Below are 22,225 nucleotides of genomic sequence, written 5' to 3' on the forward strand. Positions count from 1 at the left end.
CATATGGGGCCCTCTTCTAATGAGGCTGCCTGTTGCTTCTCTGCATGCCACAGCTCTGTGCTCACTCCTATCCAAAGGGAAGGGACCTGCAGAGGAGTGACTCACACAGAAGCACAAGGGGACGACTCTCCACGGCGGAGTGATGCCTCCTTCAATAGAACTGGAAAGTGTTATATTGAAAAGAAATGTTTCCAAGTGCGTGTCTGGTTTTAGTTAAGAACAGCACTCCTGGCTATCAGACATTTGGGGCACTGGGCAATTATAGCTTTTAGAGGGAGAGCAGTGTTTGATCAAGGTTTCCTGGTCACCTGCTCCCTTGGAGGCAAGCTGGCATTGAAGAAAAAAGGGCTGTGCAGTTCCCCCGGCATGGGGGGGGGGGAGAATCCCCTTAGCCACTGTGACCCAGAAATCCTCCATGCATGTAAGGACCCTGCTTCCCTCCCTGTCCAACTGGAACAAATAGTTTGTGCCACTGAGAGCTTGCTGGCTCCAGCCAGCTCACAGAACAGAGAGAGAAGCACTGATCCGTAATGGTTCTTCTCCTCTGCTCTTCCACAGGATGGAATCTCTGGGCTCGAGCTGGACACCATTTTATTGGGAATCCTTTTTTTCCAGCAGAGGAATTTAAAAGTGTGTGTGTGTGTGTGTGTGTGTGTGTGTATCTCCAGCTGTTCTTTGAAGTGTTGCTTTTTAAGCAGGGTGCGAAAGGGGATTGAAGAAAAGTTAGTTCCATGTTCAGAACCTCAGCGTGCAAAAAACGAGAGAGGCAAGATCACAGGCTCAGCACTCCAGTGGCACTTCAGCTTCTCTGCATTTCATTTTTGAGGGTTTAATGCATTAATACCTGAAGGACTAAGGGCCCTCAGGCCTCAAGGTGGAGGGGGGGGACCTGTGACCCCAGTCAGGGATGATGAGAGGTGTAGTCCAACATCTGGAGGGCCACAGGTCCCCCCCCCGCCTGAAGATCTGCAGATGAACTTGCTGTGCCTCCACTAGCAGAGACAGAGGGGCTTCCAGACAGAGGGCTCCTAGCCCTCCGGCCAGTCCGAAGGAGCTGCACAACTACCAGGGCTAACAATATGCAAGACCAGGGGCAGGGGCAGGCATGGTCGGGCACCTGCCGAGGGCCCACACCCCAGCAGGGCCCGCTGACCAGAACGCCCTGCCATCGCTTCTCTTCCTCCCCCTTGCAGCCTGTTTGTTCACCTGCCTCTCGCTCTGGCCCAGACAATGGCGGTGGGGAGGCGGAGGAGCAGGAGACACTGCCACCAACCTGCCCGTGGCATACCCGCCCGTCAAGCAAGCAAGTGGTGGCAATGAGGAGACAGGAGGAGGGGCAAGAGCAGCTGGTGGAGAGGCAGACTCGCTGACGGGGGGCCGTGGAGGGGGCCTGGCCCAAGGGCCCCCAAAGGCCTGGAGCCAGCACCGGCAGCCACTCTGCCTTTTCTTCCGCAACACATTATCTGCAGTAAGAGGAAAGGTGGAAGCAGCAGTGGGGAAACGCAGGAAGGTGACAAGTAGAAGACGCCACTGTGTAGACCACCCCTAGAATTCCGTGAGGGAGGAAAGCCAGCAGTGCCGTGACAGCCTCGCCTGGAAGCGCCCACGGACAGAGACAGCGAGATCCAGGGCTTTTTCTGCGACGCTCTCTGGCACCCCTCCCGTGATCAACCTGGCCACACGACGCCCCTCCTTCAGTCCCTACAGTGGCTTCCTGTCTGCTGTTGGGTCCAGTGCAAGCTCCTCAACTTCACTTTCCAAAGCCGACGCAGCCTCTGCATTCTTACGACCCAATCTGTCCCTGCCCACAAGGCCCACCCAAGGTTTTGCACCCCCTCCCCATCCCATGCACAGACAAGACCAGCTGGATTGGCCATTGGTTGCATGGTCTGGGAGAGCCATCCCTTCTCTCCACCTCAGTTGGCCATGTGCTGTCTTTTACAGAGGACAGACCTCTGGTTGAAGGGCTGTCCAGCTCACATCTGAATTAAAGATAAAGAACCCTAAGAAGGGGGAGAAGGGGGCCTTGGAGTTGTCCATCACCAGTTGGCACCTGGACAGCAGGCTGAACAGGCAGGCACACAGCTCACCTGGCCATAGTCTGCCCACTGTGGTGAAATTGTAATAAATAAATGTAATAACAAATACATACAATTTGTATTTATATTTAAATTGTGTTAATTATTTCTAAATGTGCATTGATGCAGATAAATTAGGATATGCAGTTTTTATGACAACCTGTGTTCTGCCTTCTTTTTTTGGTGGCCCCCCTGACTCTCTCCACCCCCAAACAGGGCGATTGAGACGTGTCCCAGGCGATCTCACAGTTCGTATTATTTATTTATTTATTTTTTATTATTGCATTTCTATCCCGCCTTTTTTCCTCTTGCAAGGAACCCAAGGCGGCTTACATTATCCTCCTCCTCTCCATTTTATCCTCACAACAACAACCCTGTGAGGTAGGTTGGGCTGAGAATGTGTGACTGGCCCAAAGACACCCAGTGAGCTTCCATGTCCGAGTGGGGACTAGAACCCGGATCTCCCAGCTCCCAGTCCAACACTCTTGCCACTACACCACACTGGCTCTGTCTTGTGCCTTTGCGCACTCTCCTGCAGCCCAGGGGGAAAAGGCCCAAGGACACAACCTCTGGGGGCATTTTTCAGACTCCGAAGTCCCTGACGGCAGCACTTGGATTCTGTCTCCAGCTGCGCTGTCCCTCCAGAGACACAAAAGCCTCTGCTCAGCATTTCCACACAAGTCAGCAAGAATTAGACTCTGGTGGAAATTGCTAACGGGACCAGTTCAATACAGGGTCACCCCGGACACATATTGTGTCAGCAGCCTTCATACCGGGAAAAGAAGTTGAAGGAGATTTAGTGCAAGAGAAGCTGAGGTGTTGCCCCTTATGGAGCAGCTTTAATCGGCTCTGGATTAAATAAGTTTGTGATGCAAATGTGAAAGCACATCAGCCTAAATGAACATTTGCATTACAAACGCCTCTTTGCTGCTTTCTTCCACACTAACAATCAGATGTTTGCATAAACAATGACACAAAGGCCATTTAAGAGCTCACAAGTGAAAAACACTCTAATTGGAGTTTGAATTCCCACATCTGCAACTGGCAGGAGCATGTTCAAACAGTAAACATATCTGTGCTCCCAATTTTTACCAAGCTCACAAATTTCAAAGGCAGGAAATGTCTGAGCATACAGACATTAGTAGTCCTTCAGTTTTTTCCAGCTGGGACTCAACTTTAGCCCTAACATACATTTGGGGACCTACTTCCTAATGTTTTTACCATCTATTTGTAAATGATGATGGTGTTCCTGTGGCAACCTGCTTTAAGGTCAGTTTTAATGGGTCCCACTCACCAGCTAAAGACCAATGCTATAGTAGATCATCAGAATACAGGGGACAGGATATTCCTCTTTCTCTAAATTGCTATTCAGAGGGAAAGGGTTTCTACATCAAATCCACCAACCAGTGTCTGGGGATTTACCAGTGGGAGGGGGATCTCTTAACTGGATTCCACACATTCACACACAAGAGTGAGCGCATTTAAGCGCATGGAAGCATGGAGGCTTTTGCTTCTTCTATGCTTAGCTAACACCTTCATGGATCACTGCCTTGTTGTGGCAAAGGGGCTTGCGTAACTCAGTGAAGCCATAAACTATGCCGTGCAGGGCCACCCAAGACGGACAGGTCATGGCAGAGAGTTCTGACAAAATGTGGTCCACTGGAGAAGGAAATGGCAACCCACTCCAGTATTCTTGCCAAGAAAACCCCATGGAACATATCACAAGGCTAAAAGAGATGATGCCGGAAGATGAGCCCCTCAGGTCGGAAGGTGTCCAATACACTACTAGGGAAGAGCACAGGGTATTTCCAAGTAACGCCAGAAAGAGTGAAGCGGCTGGGCCAAAGACGAAAGGACACTCAGCTGTGGATGTATCTGGTGGTGAAAAAAAAATCCGATGCTGTAAAGAACAATATTGTTTAGGAACCTGGAATGTAAGGTCAATGAATCAAGGTAAGCTGGAGGTGGTCAAACATGAGATGGCAAGATTGAACATTGACATCTTGGGAATCAGCGAACTAAAATGGACAAGCATGGGCAAGTTTAATTCAGGTGACCATCATATCTACTACTGTGGGCAAGAATCCCTTAGAAGAAATGGAGTAGCGCTCATAGTCAACAAAAGGGTGGGAAAAGCAGTACTGGGGTACAATCTTAAAAACGATAGAATGATCTCAGTACGAATCCAAGGCAAACCATTCAACATCACAGTAATTCAAGTCTATGCCCCAACCACTGATGCTGAAGAAGCTGAGGTTAATCGGTTCTATGAAGACCTACAACACCTTCTAGAACTAACACCAAAAAAAGAGTTCCTCTTCATCATAGGGGATTGGAATGCTAAAGTAGGAAGTCAAGAAATCACTGGGATAACAGGCAAGCATGGCCTTGGTGTACAAAATGAAGCAGGACAAAGGCTACTAGAGTTTTGCCAAGATAACACGCTGATCATAGCAAACACACTTTTCCAACAGCACAAGAGGCGACTCTACACACGGACATCACCAGATGGTCAATATCGAAATCAGATTGATTATGTCCTTTGCAGCCAAAGATGGAGAAGCTCTATACAGTCAGTAAAAACACGACCTGGAGCTGACTGTGGCTCAGATCATGAGCTGCTTCTTGCAAAATTCCGGCTGAAATTGAAGAACATAGGGAAAACCACTAAACCATTCCGGTATGACCTAAATCATATCCCTTATGAATATACAGTGGAGGTGAGGAATAGATTTCAGGGATTAGACCTGATAGACAGAGTGCCTGAGGAACTATGGGTGGAGGTCCATAACATTGTTCAGGAAGCAGCAACTCAATCCATCCCAAAGAAAAAGAAAGGCAAGAAAGCCAAGTGGCTGTCTGATGAGGCTTTACAGGTAGCTGCGGAAAGAAGGGAAGTGAAGAGCAAGGGAGAAAGGGGAAGATATAGCCAACTGAATGCAGAGTTCCAGAGAATAGCAAGGAGAGACAAGAAGGCCTTCTTAAATGAACAATGCAAAGAAATCGAGGAAAACAATAGAATGGGAACGACTAGCTATCTCTTCAAGAAAATCAGAGATCTCAAGGGAACGTTTTGTGCAAAGACGGGCATGATAAAGGACGAAGAAGGCAGGGACCTAACAGAAGCAGATGAGATTAAGAAGAGGTGGCAAGAATACACAGAAGAACTATACAGGAAAGATCTGAATGTCCCTGATAGCCATGATAGTGTGGTCACTGAACTTGAGCCAGACTTCCTCGAGAGGGAAGTCAAGTGGGCCTTAGGAAGCATTACTAACAACAAAGCTAGCGGAGATGACAGTCTTCCAGCTGAGCTATTTAAAATCCTAGAAGATGATGCTGTTAAAGTGCTCCACTCAATATGCCAACAGATTTGGAACACTCAACAGTGGCCACAAGATTGGAAAACGTCAGTTTACATTCCAGTTCCAAAGAAGGGCAACGCCAAAGAGTGTTCCAACTACCGCACAATTGCGCTCATTTCACATGCCAGCAAGGTGATGCTCAAAATCCTACAAACTAGGCTTCAGCAGTATGCGAACCGAGAACTACCGGAAGTACAAGCTGGGTTTTGAAGAGGCAGAGGAACTAGAGATCAAATCGCCAACTTTTACTGGATCATGGAGAAAGCAAGAGAATTCCAGAAAAACGTCTATTTCTGCTTCATTGACTACGCTAAAGCGTTTGATTGTGTGGATCACAACAAACTGGCAAATTCTGAAAGAGATGGGAGTACCAGACCACCTTACCTGTCTCCTGACAAACCTGTACGAGGATCAAGAAGCAACACTAAGAACCAGACATGGAACAACCGATTGGTTCAAAATTGGGAAAGGAGTACGACAAGGCTGCATATTGTCGCCCTGCTTATTTAACTTATATGCAGAGTACATCATGAGAAACGCCGGGTTGGATGAATCACAGGTCTGAATTAAGATTGCTGGGAGAATTATCAACAACCTCAGATATGCAGATGATACCACCCTAATGGCAGAAAGCGAAGAGGATCTCAAGGGCATCTTGTTGAGGGTGAAAGAGGAGAGTGTAAAAGCTGGTTTGAAACTCAACATTAAAAAAATGAAGATCATGGCATCTGGCCCCATCACTTCCTGGCATATGGAAGGGGAAGAAATGGAAGCAGTGACAGATTTTATTTTCTTGGGCTCCAAGATCACCGCAGATGGTGACTGTAGCCATGAAATTAATGGACGCTTGCTCCTTGGGAGGAAAGCTATGGCCAACCTAGACAGCATAGTAAGAAGCAGAGACATCACCTTGCCGACAAAGGTCCGTCTAATCAAAGCTATGGTTTTCCCAGTAGTAACGTATGGCTGTGAGAGCTGGACTATAAGGAAGGCTGAGCGCCGAAGAATTGATGCTTTCGAACTGTGGTGCTGGAGAAGACTCTTACGAGTCCCCTGGAGTGCAAGGAGGTCAAACCAGTCCATACTAAAGGAAATCAACCCTGAGTGCTCATTGGAAGGACAGATACTGAAGCTGAAGCTCAAATATTTTGGCCACCTAATGCGAAGAGAAAACTCACTGGAAAAGACCCTGATACTGGGAAAGACTGAAGGCAAAAGGGGAAGGGGACGGCAGAGGATGAGATGGCTAGATAGCATCACTGATGCAATGAATATGGACTTGAGCACGCTCCAGGAGAGAATGCAGGACAGGAAGGCCTGGCATGCTATGGTACATGGGGTCACGAAGTGTCGGACACGACTGAATGACTGAACAACAACAATGCTTAGCTAAGTGAAAACAGCCCGATGAGACCACGCTTCCAAAACAGGCCAGGCTTCCATAAAATGAAAGAGCCATACCACAGCACGGACCCAAAGAGCAATGCCACTATCAAAATCACGCTGTGCAAACAGGAACAGAAAGTCTCGGCGGCCAAATCCAACCCAAGATCTAAGGACACTCCACCAGGGAAGGGGCACTAGCTTGGTGGCACCGCAATGGCTTGGCGTGCACAAGACCACAGAGGTTTGGCTTCTGGCATTTCCAGCTCAGAAAAGGATCTTAGCTAGCAGTGCACTGCAGCCCGAATCCTTGGAGAGCCCCTGCCCAGTGGGTGAGACCACTCTTCCCCAACCTGACCCCCTCTAAATCTGAGAGTAATGGGAGCTGTAGTCCAACAGATCCAGAGGGGGCCAGGCTGGGGAAGACTGGAGTAGACAATAACAGACTAGACAGGTAGACCAGTGGTGTGACTCTGCACAGGGAGCTCCTGGTGTCCAAGGGCTCTTCTGGCCTTCCCTCAGCAGATGGAGGGATAGGAAGGAAGACATGAGGGTGATAACCATCCCTTCATCTCAGCCCTTGTGCAAGAGCAGCCGTTTCACAGAACACCTGGATTTTTATTTTTTTATTTATTTACAGCTCCACATTGTCATGATCTAGCCTCAGGGTTTGGGCAACTGACAGGAAGTGTTCTAGCGGAATGGGGGGGGGGGAATGCATCTTGCAGCTCTTTCCTGTTCCTCATTTTTACCTCTCCAGGAAGCAGCAGGAGAGATGTTGCAGCTGGGGTGGAGGGATCAAGAGTCCCTCCGCTCGGAAGACAAGGTCATGGAGGAATCAGACTGGATCCAGATAGAGATCCAAGTGGCCATCTGGCATCCTCTGGCAACAAATGCTCCCAGAGGCCAGCCCCAGCCCACAGAACCTGGACTGGGTCCCAAAAGGGATGTCCATGTGACCAGAGGCATTTCCTAGTCAGCTGTGCTGCCGAGGTCAACAGAGAGAGAGCACTACCGTCCGCTTTGGCTACTGTGTTTGCCAGCTCCCAAGGATTGCCAGGGAGCCTCAATCATCAACATCATACCTACCTCCCAAAATAAGAAAGGAGCAAGAGTGCTGCCTGCAGGAGAGCATTAAGACTCACACAGCTCCCCCTTAGATTCCACCCACAAGTACGCAAGGAACAGAGATTCCTTGCCTGTTCCTTCCTCTGCTCTCCGCCTGCAAAATTATCACTTCCCTGCATAGCTGTTTCAGCCTCTTGCTGCTGGCACCGTCCCCAGACCCACCTTGGCTTCTTCCCACATCAGTCCGTAGCCCTGCCCTCTTTTCTGCTTGCATCTGTGTGTGCGTACACACACACACACACACACACACACACACCAGTACCTGGCATAATACCTAATGTATTGGGATTAACGACCCTGTGCTTAGGTACCTGGGAGTAAGCCCCACTGAACTCAGTGGTGCTTAGTTCTTTGACTGCCTAGATTCAACTTGTGAAACACACTGGGCTTTACCAAGAGACCTTCTGCCAGCTGAATGCAAAACCATCTTGCAAAGAAGTGTTCCCGCTTAAACTGCTAGTATGAAGCAGGAACCGTGCAGAAGAAAAGGAAAGAAGCATCCAGACTGCTTCCGTATTAATCCTCATTCCCTATGCCAATTTGTCACAAACAATAGCAAAACTTCAAAGCCTCGTTATCACCTCATTCGCTTGCCGGAGCAAGGAGGGTTCCGCCAATGGCCCAGGCTGGCGCTCCCGTGGATGACGGCTCCTCTCCTGCTCGCACAAAGCCCCAGAGGTGTTCTCCCCCACATCCCCCTCTGCTGCACCACTGCCCACTCCCAGGGGCCGAATCCAGCCATGGTGGGGTCCCAATCTGGTCCTCCAGGGCTCCCCAAGTGGCCACGCCCTCTTCCCCTGCCCCACCCCCTTACCAATTTTTGTGCCATTTCCCCTCATTCTAGGAGGCTGCGGTGCCTCTCGGAAGACTGAGTTACTGCCAGGAAGAGCCTTGAGCTACAATATGCTTGTGCTTTGGCCCAATCTCTTTGCCTTTGGCTCCACCCACCAACGGAATGCCCCTCCTCCTCCAGAATGGAATGCAGCTCTTGGGCTGAAAGAGGCTGAACCCCCTGCTTTAGGAGCTCCAGGCTGCTGTCACAACCCTTTGCACCACACTGTAGGCAACGTAACGCAACAAAGAAAAGAGTCCCACAGGTCAGAGAACTGGTCTCATTGCAGATAAATTAGGCCACAATTGGTTGCATTCTCTCCAGCGACTCAAGGACACATCCAGCCATGGGGGAGGGAGAAACTGTTTAGGTTCCTACCTTCAGACAGGGTCTGATGCCAAAAGTGCTGTTCTCCACCATCTGATGTAGATGCAAAGTTGTCCTAGTTGCACAGGAGAGAGAGAGAAACATACAAAATTCAGCTACCAAATCGAGAGGCTACCTAAAGAGGGTTGTTTGCTTCCATGGTGGGGAAGAGGAGATCCCAATACGAGAAATGCTAGAGGAAGAGTCAGAGCAGACACTCTGTGGCATTCAATGTTTGCTGCTAGAAGCTATGTTTGGACAGAAATAGCACATAAACCTGAGCGGTTAGTTGGGGGAAGAAGATGCAGCTTTTCAATACATTTTCTCACTCAGACATAGCATCTTCCCCAAGCACACGTGCACGCACACCCCCAAAAAGAAACCTGAGGCTGGCACTTGGAGTAGAACGAACGGGTGGAGATTGCAGGGAAGCAGATTTTGGCTAAACATTAGGAGAAACTTCTTAAAAGCGAGAGGCTGTGGAACAGACTATCTCAGTAGGTGGGGCACTCTCCTTTGCTGGAGGCATTTAAGGAGAGGCTGGACGGCCACCTCTCAGGGATGCTGTATGCATCCAGCACTGGGCGGGGGTGGGCTAGATGACTTCCAGGGTCTCTTCCAACTCAGTGATTCTATGAATTCAGAAACCTGTAGGAAAATTCAGATGAAGAAAAACTCAGAGGCTCCCTTCACTACAGTTGCCCCCAGTGGATTCTTGCTATTCTGGAGGTTTCGACTCACCGCTGAGAAAACAGCGTTAATTTGGTTTTATTTTTTTAGTAGAAATGCTTATATACCACTTACTATAATAAAATCTCCAAGCTACATAGAAGTAAGCACAGCAGGCCGCGTGTGATGCACAAACCAATGAATTTAGAGGAGGAAAAGTATTCCCCAGCCAGCGCCGGCTCCAGGCTTTGGAGGGTCCTTGGCCAAGACCCCTCAAGGCCCCCCCGGTGAGTCCACCTCCTCACCGCCACGGCCACCAGTGGCTCTTGCTCCTCCTCCTCTTTCGCGGCTCTGCTGCCACTTGCTTGCTTGGCAGGCAGCGTGCAGGGAGCACGGAGGCCGCGGCAGTTCCTGCTCCTCCTCCTCCCCGCCACCGTTGTCTGGGCCAGAGCGAGAGGTGGGTGAAGAAGCAGGCTGCAAGGGCGAAGACAAGGAGAAAGTCCGGGGGCTCGTCAGTGGGCCCCTGCTGGGCTGTGGGCCCTTGGCAGGGGCCCCACCATGCCTGCCCTGTCCTCAACTGTCCCGGGTTTGCAAACAGGAGCATCTCCGCTGTCCCTGGCACCTTATTGCAGAACCTTTTACATCTTGCACATTTATGTACCTGGAAAGAGAGAGAAAAGGGCCAGGGTGGGGGTGGAGGAATGCTGATGAACTCCCTGAAGAAGAACAAATTGGCTTCTGTTTACCCACCAATGCTTTCAAATACTATTCATCAGGCAAGGGATTATGGGTAGCCAGAATGGGCTACGTGTCGACTCACACAAGGAATAAAATCTGCCTCTTCTGTCCCAGGCAGGGCACACTAAGATACCTGGACTTCTAAAAAACCTGATGTGCTACTCGATCCCCTTCCTCCGCTCAGGGTAGCGAAAGGATACATCGTGCATCGGTAGCGCTGTTATGGACAGCCCCTCGAGCACATGACCGTAGGAGCAGCCCGCAGGAAAGGCGTTTCTTAGTTATCCTGCCCCCTCTGCTGGTGAAACGAAGCTCCTCCAGTAACGACAGTGATCCTGTCCTCCCAGCCGCAGGCGGTCCTTGCAGCTGATGAATCCATCCTCGCATTTACGATGACTTCCAGGAGGGATGAGAACTAGCCCTTCCCTGCGAAGGAATGCTGAAGCCTTGCACTCCTTGTGGTTCAGAAAGAAGGCAACCACGGGTTGGGGGGCATGGCTGAGGTCTATATAAGAATATAAAACACTGTCTCCAGAGAAAAAGCTTTCTCCTCTTTCCCTAAGGCCAGGGGGGCTTCCAGGAAGAGGGCTCCTGGCACCACCTCTCAGAAGGCCTGGAGCAGCTATTCCGTCTTTTTTCCCTTACAGATTTTCCGCAGCAAGATAAAAGGCGGGAGAAGCGATGGGGAAACATGGGAGAGTTACAAGTGGAAGATGCCGTCACCTGGAGCCCCTGTAAACTTCCATGAATGAGGCAGGGCGACAGTGAGATAAAACCCTCAGGGTCACACTGTGAAAAGGACCTTCAGGATGTTTGGGACAATCAGGTACATCTTCATGCAGTAGAGCTCCCTGACACAAGAAGATGGGAGCGACGGCCACTCCCTTAGGTGGCCACAAAAGGGGGTGAGGGAGATCTGGGGATGACTGACCTCACCCTGGCTGTTAGCCACACAGGGAGCCCCAGAAGATGCCTCGCCCTGCGTCAGACCACTTGTCCCCCTCGCTCAGCATCGTCTGCGCTGACTGGCAGCAACGGCTCTCCGGCGGGGTCCTTCCTAGCCCTACTTGGAGATGCCGATTGAACTGGGACCCCCTACAGGCAAAGCAGCGGCTCCACCTCCGAGCTGTGGCCCTTCCCCACACCCCACGTACAGAGGCCATCCACCTCCCAGCCCCCGACGCCAGGGCTGAACCCCAGGGGAGTGCCATCCTGCCTGCTGGCACACTCTCCCCATGGCGGGCTGCTATTGGAAGAGGAAGCTCAGCTCCCACAAGACGTAGTGATGGCCACCAATTTGGATGGCGTTAAAGGGGGTTCAGACAAAGTCCTGGAGGAGAAGGCTCTCAGCGACCACCAGTCCTGACGGCTACGTGCCACCTCCAGTATCAGAGGCAGTGAGCCTATGCACGGCAGTTGCTGGGGAACATGGGCGGGAGGGTGCTGTTGCACTCCTGCCCTGCTTAGGGGTTTCCACGGGCAGATGGTTGGCCACTGTGTGAACAGAATGCTGGACGGGATGGGCCCGTGGTCTGACCTGGCATGGCTGCTCTTATGTCCTTACTTCTTAACTAGACCAGGAGCATTGCGCCTGAGGCCCACCTGGGTGCCAAATCTGGCCTTCTGGGGTTCCTGAGAGGGCCATGCCCCCTTCCCCAGCCCCACGCCTTCCCCCACAACTGCCGATCCTTCAGCGGTTTCCTGGCGATTGCACATCACCCCCCCTTCCAAATGGCCAAGATGCCTCCCCAGAGGCTGAGCCACTGGTCATAAGGTTTTTAAGCTAAACTAGGCTGGCATTTTGGCCCCTCCCTCTCACCGTTGGCCCTGCCCACCACTGGAATGCACTCCCCAAAAGCTTACCAGGAATGGAATTCAGCCCTTGACCCCCGTGAACTAGACCAGCTGTTGGCTTTGGTTCAGCCAGGCGATTCTTACGCACCCTCTGAAATTACTCTGGAACAACTGGCTTTCAAGAAGGGGAGACAAACGTGGTGGGGGCGGGCAGTTCTCAGCAGCTACCTGCTCTGCAAGGTAAGAATGGAAGCCCCTGCTCAAAGGCCATAGGCTGCTGCATCCATGTCCTGCTTGTGGGCTCCCTAAAGGCATCTGGTTGGCCAATGCAGGGAGGGAACAGGAGGCAGGACTAGTTGGGCCTTTGTTCTGACCCAGCAGGGCTGTGTTGATGCTCTCGTGGCCCAAAACAACACAGCAGAAGCGACTTCAGATGCACTGGGTGCCATGCCCACCATCTCCACGTCCACAGGATGCTCCCCACAGCATCAGGCAAAGACCAGCTCTCCCGCCTTCCCCACCAGCAGCCTTCGCGGATGTACCTCTGATCCAAATCCAGCCCCGCCAGCATCTGAGAGAAGACATTGAAGCTGCTTTCTCCCTCCGGCTGCTGCGCCACACGGATCTTCTCCAGCAGCATCGTCTGGGCAGGTGAGAGAAGGGGAAAGGTGAGCATGTGGCCTGCTGCCTGCCAGAGGACCACTGGCTTGTGCAACAGCAGTGGCAGGCCTACCACGCCTGCAGGCCCGACGTTCCCCATTCCTGTTCTAGACTTTAGGTCGGGTGCTGAACCTCTTTCAGCCCGAGGGCTGAATTCCATTGTGATGGCAAAAACGATGGCTTGGTATCTTTTCCGTCTATGCCAACCCCCGAGTCCACCTATAGCGCCTTCCGCTCATGACCACCCCCACCCCCGCGCCACCCTTCCCGGACCCTGTTCTGGGACAGCAGCCTCCAGGGAGCGGAGGAGGCAGGCATAATCACCTCCACATTCCAGTCCCCTTCAGCCGCTTGAGGTCTCCCCATCTCACCAGCACCCCACGACGCTGAAGTGCCATGCAAGCAGGTTGGGGAGCATTACCTGGAGATGAGCGGCCATTATGCGGCCGGTGGGGCTGAAATCCAGCGCCATGAGCATGGAGAAGCGGGTGGAGGCTTCGTTATGGCTGGTGGACACCGTCCCAAAGGCTCTGAGCACCCTGAACATGGCCTGAATCTTCTCCACTGCAAGATCAAAAGACCCAACGGCAGTTCGAAAGCAAACCATGGAGCCAAGTTCCTCCCTTCCCTCCATCCTCCATCCACTGGTCGGGGTACAACCACTCCAGTTATGGAAGCACAAGAGCATTGATTGTATTATTCACTGAATGGGTTTTCAAACCTCCTTCCGGGATAGATCCCCCTCCCAAGGCAGTTTACAATAGTCAGTAAAACAACATAGGAAGATCATACAAAAGCAACATTAAAAAAGTAACGCGTAATAAGACCACACAGAAAAACCACCACAACAGCACATAAATCAATAGAACAGATAAAACCAGAAGATAAAAAAATTAAAGAGCAGCAGCAAATAAAAACAACAGTAACGTAATGGCAGCAGATAAAAGAATTACAGCACCACAATCATTCAGACGCTGTCAGGCAGTGAAATGGGGGTGGGAGCACATGATTTATCTTCAGACGATGGGTCCTGTTCTTCGTCCCCATAATACGGTCTGTTCATCAGATCTAGTGCAGGCGTGCTGAACCTCTCAGCCCAAGGGCCAAATTCCATTCCAGAGAAGCTTTCAGGGGCTGCTTTCCATGGTGGGCAGGGCCAAAGGCAAAAAAGGTGGAGCCAACCATACCAGTGTATCTTAACTTAAAGCTCTTACTGCGAGTAGCTCAGACTCAGCCTTCGCAGTCGCATTTCAACCATTTAGAAGAGTGGGTGCAAAAGCCAGAAAACCACCAAATGGTCAGCGGTCAGGGGAAAGGAGCGTGGCCCACTGAGAACCCCAGAGGGCCAGAATGGGATGCCAGGCGTGCCGAATTTGGCCCGCAGGTCTGAGGCTCAGCACCCCTGATCTAGGATATTAGGCTGCCTTTTTCCAGTTTGAGGACAGCAAGCAGAGGCAACGTTAAGTGCTGGGTGAAACTGGGGTGGGTGGGATGAAGATGCCGCCAAATTGCACCGATGACTAATCCAGCATGGCTGAGGTGCCACACCCCAAACCAAGCACCCTGCAGGATGCACACAGGGTCCCAGGCCCCTGCTGCCCCAGTGGAGCACTCACCGGTAACCCGGTTGTCCACGCTGCTGGTGCTGGCCACGAGGTACTCCAGGGCATTCTGGCAGCAGGTGGTCTTGCCAGCGTTGCTTCTGCCCAGGGGCATGATGGTTTGATCCTGCCGTTGCATCAGCATGTTCCAGTAGGCTCTCTGTGCCACAGAAAAGATGTGTGGGGGCAGCCCGTCCCGCTTGCCTTTGAACGCCTGGAGGGAGGGAGGACAATAGGATGCAGAACTAGCCAGCATCTGGTTTTTCCCATACGTTCACCCCAGGATGCAGAGCTGGGCTTGTTCTGACTGAATCTCCCTCGGGATCTCCCCACTTTTACTCTGCAGGTCTTCTGAAGACCCTGTGGGGCTTGGGGGTGTCTTTTCTCTTCACAACCCCATCTTTGGCACCCAAGCAAGAACTGGACCTCACACCATTCTTCTCATTTTGCTTTGCAGCAGGATTTGGACTGGACCTGGGAATGCTGCCCATTGGCCTCCACCCAGATTCATTCCCAAAGTAATTTTATCTTCCCCCTGCTCCTTGGCAACCCTATCTAATTATGGTCACGCCACGGTAAAAGGTTTCTCTGTAGCTTCACCGATAAAGGCTGGGGCAGGGCGGGGCGGGGGAAGTCATTCCAAGTGGCTTCAAAAGGAGGGATGTTCGCTTGCAAGTTCCATCTTTCTTTTGGATGTTGCATGTCATTCCCTGCTTGTATACATCACTGTCAAACTCTTGCTGCTATGGGAGTCAACATTCTCATGGAGCCCAGCTACTTGTGAGGTACCATTTGGCATGGAAAAAACACTCCTGGTCTGGTGGCCCCCGACAAAGGCTGGCACACATGGCCAGCAAGGCAAATGGCAATTTTGGCCAGCTAGTAACTTGAGTGGTGGTATTTGCAAGGCTGGTGAACACCCTGGGCAAGTCCCATGCTCTTGTCGAAACCATTGGCTCTAATGTGGAAGTTGGTCATGAAGCCATTAAAACTTCCCCTCCCCAAGCTGGTGGGTTCCAGATGTGTTGGCCTACAACTCCCAGCATCCCCCAGCCAGCTATGCTATGCTATGCTGGCTGGGGGATGCTGGGAATTGTAGGCCAACACATCCAAAGCCTACCAGCTTGGGGAAGGCTGCTCGAACAGATAAACTCTCTTCCCCATCATCCTCTCTGTATGGATGACTCTCTGATGCCACCTCATGGGCATCCACCAAACTCAAGGAAGGATCCTTTTGCAGCAAGCCAGACCAGCTCGCGTGATCACCTTCTCATTCATCCCAGAAAGGAAATATTTGGCAAGCTCCAGCTGCTCTTCTTCACCAGACCATGCTCTTTAGCCAAGGGCTTCGTTTCCTCCGAGAGCTGGGAAGAGCCAGAACTCACCCGGCAGAGTAGCATCACAAGATTTCCCAAGTGTGGGGCTCACTTAGTTATTATTTAGAGGTATTTAATATTAACATCTAAAGCTTTTGATTGTGTGGATCACAACAAACTGTGGCAAATTCTTAAAGTGATGGGAGTACCAGACCACCTTACCTGTCTCCTGAGAAACCTGTACGAGGGTCAAGAAGCAACAGTAAGAACCAGACATGGAACAACCGATTGGTTCAAAATTGGGAAAGGAGTACGACAAGGCTGCATATTGTCACCCTGCTTATTTAACTTATATGCAGAGTACATCATGAGAAATGCCGGGTTGGATGAATCAGAGGTCGGAATTAAGATTGCCGGGAGAATTATCAACAACCTCCGATATGCAGACGATACCACCCTAATGGCAGAAAGTGAAGAGGATCTCAAGAGCCTCTTGTTGAGGGTGAAAGAGGAGAGTGCAAAAGCTGGTTTGAAACTCAACATTAAAAAAACGAAGATCATGGCATCTGGCCCCATCACTTCCTGGCATATAGAAGGGGAAGAAATGGAAGCAGTGACAGATTTTACTTTCTTGGGCTCCAAGATCACCGCAGATGGTGACTGTAGCCATGAAATTAAAAGACGCTTGCTCCTTGGGAGGAAAGCTATGGCCAACCTAGACAGCATAGTAAGAAGCAGAGACATCACCTTGCCGACAAAGGTCCGTCTAATCAAAGCTATGGTTTTCCCAGTAGTAATGTATGGCTGTGAGAGCTGGACTATAAGGAAGGCTGAGCGCCGAAGAATTGATGCTTTCGAACTGTGGTGCTGCAGAAGACTCTTACGAGTCCCCTGGACTGCAAGGAGGTCAAATCAGTCCATCCTCAAGGAAATCAAGCCTGAGTGCTCATTGGAAGGACAGATACTGAAGCTGAAGCTCAAATATTTTGGCCACCTAATGCGAAGAGAAAACTCTCTGGAAAAGACCCTGATGCTGGGAAAGACTGAAGGCAAACGGAGAAGGGGACGGCAGAGGATGAGATGGCTAGATAGCATCACCGATGCAATGAATATGAACTTGAGCACACTCCGGGAGAGAACACAGGACAGGAAGGCCTGGCGTGCTATGGTTCATGGGGTCATGAAGAGTCGGACACGACTGAACGACTGAAAAACAACAACAACAAACCACCTTATCTGCTCCAAAAAAAAAAAAAAAAACAATCAAGGCAGTCTACAACAATTTAAAACGATAAAAACAAGAACGTAAAACATCAAAACTACACGTCTTGAAAGGCCACGTTGAAAAGAGGAGCCTTTGCACCCTTCCTAAAGGCCAAGAGAGCAGGGACCAGTCATAGTTCTTGAGGGGACACATGCCACAATTTGTGGGGAGCAGATGCTTGTGCTTTCAACCCTACGTGCCTCTCAGAAACGAGGCTGTCCGTCTTTGGTGCCAATGGGATGTGGCATGCTAGAACTAGCTACGCTCAGCCTGGGGCAGAACTCAGGATGTGGAGACCTGAAAACAGAAATGCCTTCGAGCCAAGTTCTCTCCAGAAAAGAGCATGCCTGCTAAGGGAATGACCTGCATGAAAGACATTTCCCCCCTCCCCCATAAGATAACACTGCAAAGCTTGCCTCCCGTTATATCTTCCTCACAAGCTGCAGTGCACCACGGAGGAGGCCTGTCTCTGAAATTCCCTTGCTTTGGATGCAAAGCTCCATGTGCATGCCTAGGCAAGGAGGGAGCCCTCTCCATATGCTCTGAGGATGGAGGGGGCAGGAGGGCTGGCTGAGCGAGGCTCTGTGTACTCTCAGAGCCTGCAGACCAGTCTGCTTCTCCTTAGGGGTCCATGCTTACATTTGATTCCTGCTCCCTAGTAATGAGCTGCCTCTGAAAATGTGCTAACAGCAAAAAAAATCCCCCCCCCACTTCTCACCCCCTAGTGAAACATCCAAGGAATTTTGAGCCAACAGAGATGCGATTATGGCCGGACCGTATGCTCACAGCTCAACATCCTGAATTAAGAGGGGGACTCTAGGAGGGCCCAAAATATTTACCCCAAAGGTCCTCCACATGCTTGTTTCTTCCATGACTGCGCAAGACAGGGGTGGGGCTGTAGCTCTGTGGCAGAGCCCCTGCTTAGCACACAGAAGGTCCTGGGTTCAATCCCCAACAGCATCTCCAGGTCGAGTCAGGAAAACCTCCTGCCTGAACCCTGGAGAGCTGCAGCTGCCAGTCCACGTCGACAATCCTGGGCAAGATGGACCAGACTCTGACTCACTATAAGGCAGCTTCCTGGGATTCAATGTACCTCGGTCACCTTTGCAGCCCCACGGCGAAGTGCTGCCCTTGGGTGGCGTCTTGGCTTGGGACCAGACCCCGCCTCTGCCTTGGACGTGGGCACTTGGACAAGTTACTTCCCCCAGTTTGCTTTCTGGGAAATGATGTTTTGGAACCAGCCATGTCCCCCACAGCAGCCACTTTATGAAAGGGTCACACACACACACACACACACACACGGCCGCCATTTTCTGAGAGTGCCTATGATGCACTCTCAGGATTCCAAATATGCCCCCGACCCAAGAAGGGCGGGATCCCCTGTTACCTTTGTTGAGCTGCTGGTTGCGGAAGAGTAAGGCTCAAGAGCTATCAGGTCAGGACCAGTGTAGGTGTAAAGCAGCTGCGACTGATACCGGTGGTGGAGTGTATTGATGACGCTCGATTCATTCAGATTGACCAGGGAGGCCAGATCTTCGGCATAGTCAAATCCTGAAGGATTGGTCTGTCGTGGGGGGGGAGAAAATGCAAGGCCTCCAAATGATGCTGTCTGCCTGCCCCGGAGAAGCAGGCCTTTGCCTTTGCTTGCCCCCTTCCCTTCCCCTTCCCCAGTTTCAAGGGTGCCTGGAAGTCAAGGGCAAGGAGGAAGCCAAGGAGGGGGAAGCTTCCCAGCGCGGATGCTGCTCTTGGGCCAGAGAAGGCGGGGGAGGTTCTCAAAAGGAGCCCAGGAGAGAGGGGTGATTCTCCGGGCCGGGGGTGGGGGGGATCAGAGCAACTCACTCTCTGGACATTTTGCTCGTCCACCTCAACGACAGCCCCATCAGCTTCCACTCGAACCCGGACTGTGCCTGGAGGGAGCTCCGGAGTCCCCACATCTGGCTTCAGTTCAGTAGCTGCCAAAAGTAAAAAGTGGGAGCAGGGAATGACTCTTGAACCCCCTATGGGAAGCCATACGAAGGGGCGGCTGCCAGGACAAGGCTGTGAGCAGCCAGAGCCAGATGTCAGCCGGAAGGCCATGTTCCCCTGCTCTGCATCCCTGGGTTCATTTGCTGGAGTTCTAAAAGCAAGAACAGCGCTCCTGCAGTGTTGGACAGCCCAAAGGAGGAGGCCAGGCTCTGACTGTTTATACCGGGCTTGGCCAATCCAGAGGCCTTATACTGCCTGCCAATCACAGGCACTGATGTTGCCCTGTCCTGCACCCCTCAATGCCTGCGCATGTCCAGCCTAGAGCAGTTCACAAGGCTCACTTCCATCCTCAGTTCATAATATTGGTGGCGTCCCTGCAGCAAACAGACAATGCCTGACGCTGCATCAACTCCCACGACCACTGCTGATGGTGCCCAGATACACCAGATCTCTTTTGGACAAGGCCCTAAGCTACTATGCCACCTCCAGCAGCTCCACTCCTCTCCATGCTTCCCACCTATCACATGGGATGCTCCCGCAACCTTGCACTCCCTGGAACAACATCCACATTTCTGCAGGTGCCCCTTCCTATCGCATCCCCCTCCACATCCTTACCGCTACTGCGTTTATTTAGGGGTGTTGAACCTTAGGCCCATGGGCCAAATCCAGCCCTGCAGGGTTTCCCAGATGGCCATGCCCCCTTCCCTTGGCCCCACCCCTTTCCCTCAACCACCAATCATTGGGTGGCTTCCCAGCTGTTGTGCAGGTTTTTTCCCCCATCCCCAAAAGCTGAAATGCCTCTCCTAAGGCTGGGTTACTGGCAGGAAGAGCTGGAAGCTCAAATATGTTGGTGTTTTTTGTATCTTTCATGGATCTGGCCCTGGACCTAATGCTTTGGGCGCCACCTCTTTTGCATATGGCCCCACCCTCCACTGGAATGGGAACACCCCGAGAGCGCCTGCAAAATTAAATCTGGCTCTTGGGCCGGAGGAGGTTCACCTCCCCTGCCTTAGATGGATGAGGCTCCATATGCCTTCAGCTCCATATGCCTTCCAGAGGGCGTGGGCCACCCCTGCATGCACCCCTTCTTGGCCCCATAAGCACAAAGGCTGGAGCCAAACTAACCAAGAGTGAGCCCATCCTTCTGGACCAGCCAAACCTTCTCTGCTTCGTACCAAACGTCCTCGCAGACCTGCGGAGGAAGGAAGCGTGAGTCAGTGAGCAAGACACTCGACAGGGGGAAGAACTCGGCAGGGGACAGATGAGGAACCTGTTTTCCATCAGAAGGTGGGGTGGGACCCCCGTAAGGATGCTCTGAGATCCTCCAGAGAGCCTCCCATAGTTCTGTGACCTCCCCCTCTTAAAGCAGTGACAGACGGATGAAAAAGAGGAACACTGGGAGGTCCCGACTGCAAACACTCCGCTTTGCGAACAAGAGCAGGTAAACCAGGGAGAAAATCAGAGGAGGAGAATGTTGGAACCACCCCTACTTGAGATTGCCTCTGTGCATGTGCAGAGTGTTCTGCCCTGGCCCAAGCCAAGCATGCAGGGCACAGCCTGTCCCATGCAAGTGGTGCAGAATGAGGCCCCAAAGGTGATCCCAAGATACCAAGCCCCAGGCCAACCTCACCTTGCCTGAATCGGTGCTTTCTCCAAGTTCTTCTTTGCTTTCTCCTGCCAACCCTTCCTTGGTTTCTTCCCATTTCTTTTTAATTTCTGCTGCTGGAGATCCTTGCTCGCTTTTTCCTCCAGTTTGAGCTGGTTCTTCTTTGACTGTTTCTGGCCCTTTTCTTAGTTCTCCCTGTTTCTCTTTGCTTTCTTCTGATCCTTTCCCAGCCCTGCCTGGCTTCTCTTTGGCTTCTGCCACCTGTTTCCCAGTGCCGCCTCCTGGCTTGTCTTGATTTTCTCCCATCTCCTTCCCCTTCCCAGTTGCTTTGGCCTTGCTGTCTGGCCTGCTCAGGGCCTCTTCCTGGGCCCTTGTTTTCACGTTCTGCTTCCCTGGGCTTTCGAAGCCTTTGTTCCAGACTAAATGGCCCTTCTTCCCCACTTCTGTGCCTGTCCCAGGTTCCTTAGTGCTGCTGCCTTTGCTTTTCTCTGGAGCAGGAACTTTCGGAGGAGGCTGGGGTGCATTGCTCTCCCCGACTTTTGGAGTGGTTGGTGCCAGTCCAGGCACAGACGTTGGTGGTGACCGCTTCGCGCTGCTCCTCTGGAACACTCTCTTAAATGGCAAAGGCTTCCTCTCATGAATCTCGGCCTCAGTTTCCTCTCCGTGCTTCTCCCCATTCAACGTGCCTTGCACCAGCTGCCCCTCACCGGCCATGTCCCCTCGCACTTCCAAAATGTTGGTGTCCTTGATCACAAACTGCTGCACAGGCCCATCAACCTGCTTCCCCGGAGGCTGGGAAACCAAGAAATACTCAAACCCATTAGCACCATAAAGCCAAGCTCTATCCATCACAAAGAGAGCAGAGACATCTCCTGGGGGAGCAGCACACAAGGCGTTCTGGATGGGACTGCTGATGCACGGCAGCGGTCACGTCAAGAGCCAGGCCCTTCCACCACAAAATGGTCTTCGAGGGTCATTTCGCACATGATGTAGGGCAAACCCAGGTTTGCCACCAAGGGCGCCCTTAACAAGGAGGCTGATCCAATCAGTTTCCTGATGAGTCCCCCTGTACGGTATCTCCATCAGGCGCCTCCCTCAACTGTCACCACCGCCAGCAGGCTACAGCAGAGGGGGATGAGATGGGAAGCAGGGTCATGCCATCAGCCCTGCTGAAAGACCGCTTGCTTTTTCCTCATCTCTCCCCATTCCTTTTTCCTCTTGTGTCATGTCCTTTTAGACTGTAAGCATGTGGGAAGGGCAAGTCTTGTTTTTAATGACTGTATGTACCCCACTCTGGGAGTCTGTCTGGCTGAGGAGCAGGATAATAATGCTTAAACAAATAAATCCAGGTATTCATTCCACTCCCTCTCTATATTTTTTAGACGTGCACCTAAAATTGTAGTAGGTGAGGGGACCCGCAAGCCACAAGTTCTCCATTACAATGTTTGTACATCTTTGCA

The 22,225-nt window shown here is 51.6% G+C and overlaps 1 protein-coding gene across 1 annotated transcript in view; it reads right to left on the reverse strand.

The window, feature by feature from the left end:
• MYO18B (myosin XVIIIB) overlaps positions 1-22,225 on the reverse strand; it is a 182,518-nt gene that overhangs the window by 146,217 nt on the left and 14,076 nt on the right. Inside the window, exons 7-14 of the mRNA XM_084820341.1 lie at positions 20,790-21,557; positions 20,285-20,351; positions 19,034-19,146; positions 18,582-18,758; positions 14,630-14,828; positions 13,435-13,577; positions 12,896-12,996; positions 9,165-9,228 (exon numbers count right to left, since the gene is read on the reverse strand). Coding sequence (XP_084676467.1) covers positions 9,165-9,228; positions 12,896-12,996; positions 13,435-13,577; positions 14,630-14,828; positions 18,582-18,758; positions 19,034-19,146; positions 20,285-20,351; positions 20,790-21,557 — 1,632 coding nt within the window. The remainder of the gene's footprint in view (positions 1-9,164; positions 9,229-12,895; positions 12,997-13,434; positions 13,578-14,629; positions 14,829-18,581; positions 18,759-19,033; positions 19,147-20,284; positions 20,352-20,789; positions 21,558-22,225) is intronic.

Source organism: Heloderma suspectum, chromosome 13, assembly GCF_057233095.1.
Source record: "Heloderma suspectum isolate Gila_16-S chromosome 13, 16-S_ref, whole genome shotgun sequence".
NCBI classification, from domain to species: Eukaryota; Metazoa; Chordata; class Lepidosauria; order Squamata; family Helodermatidae; genus Heloderma; species Heloderma suspectum.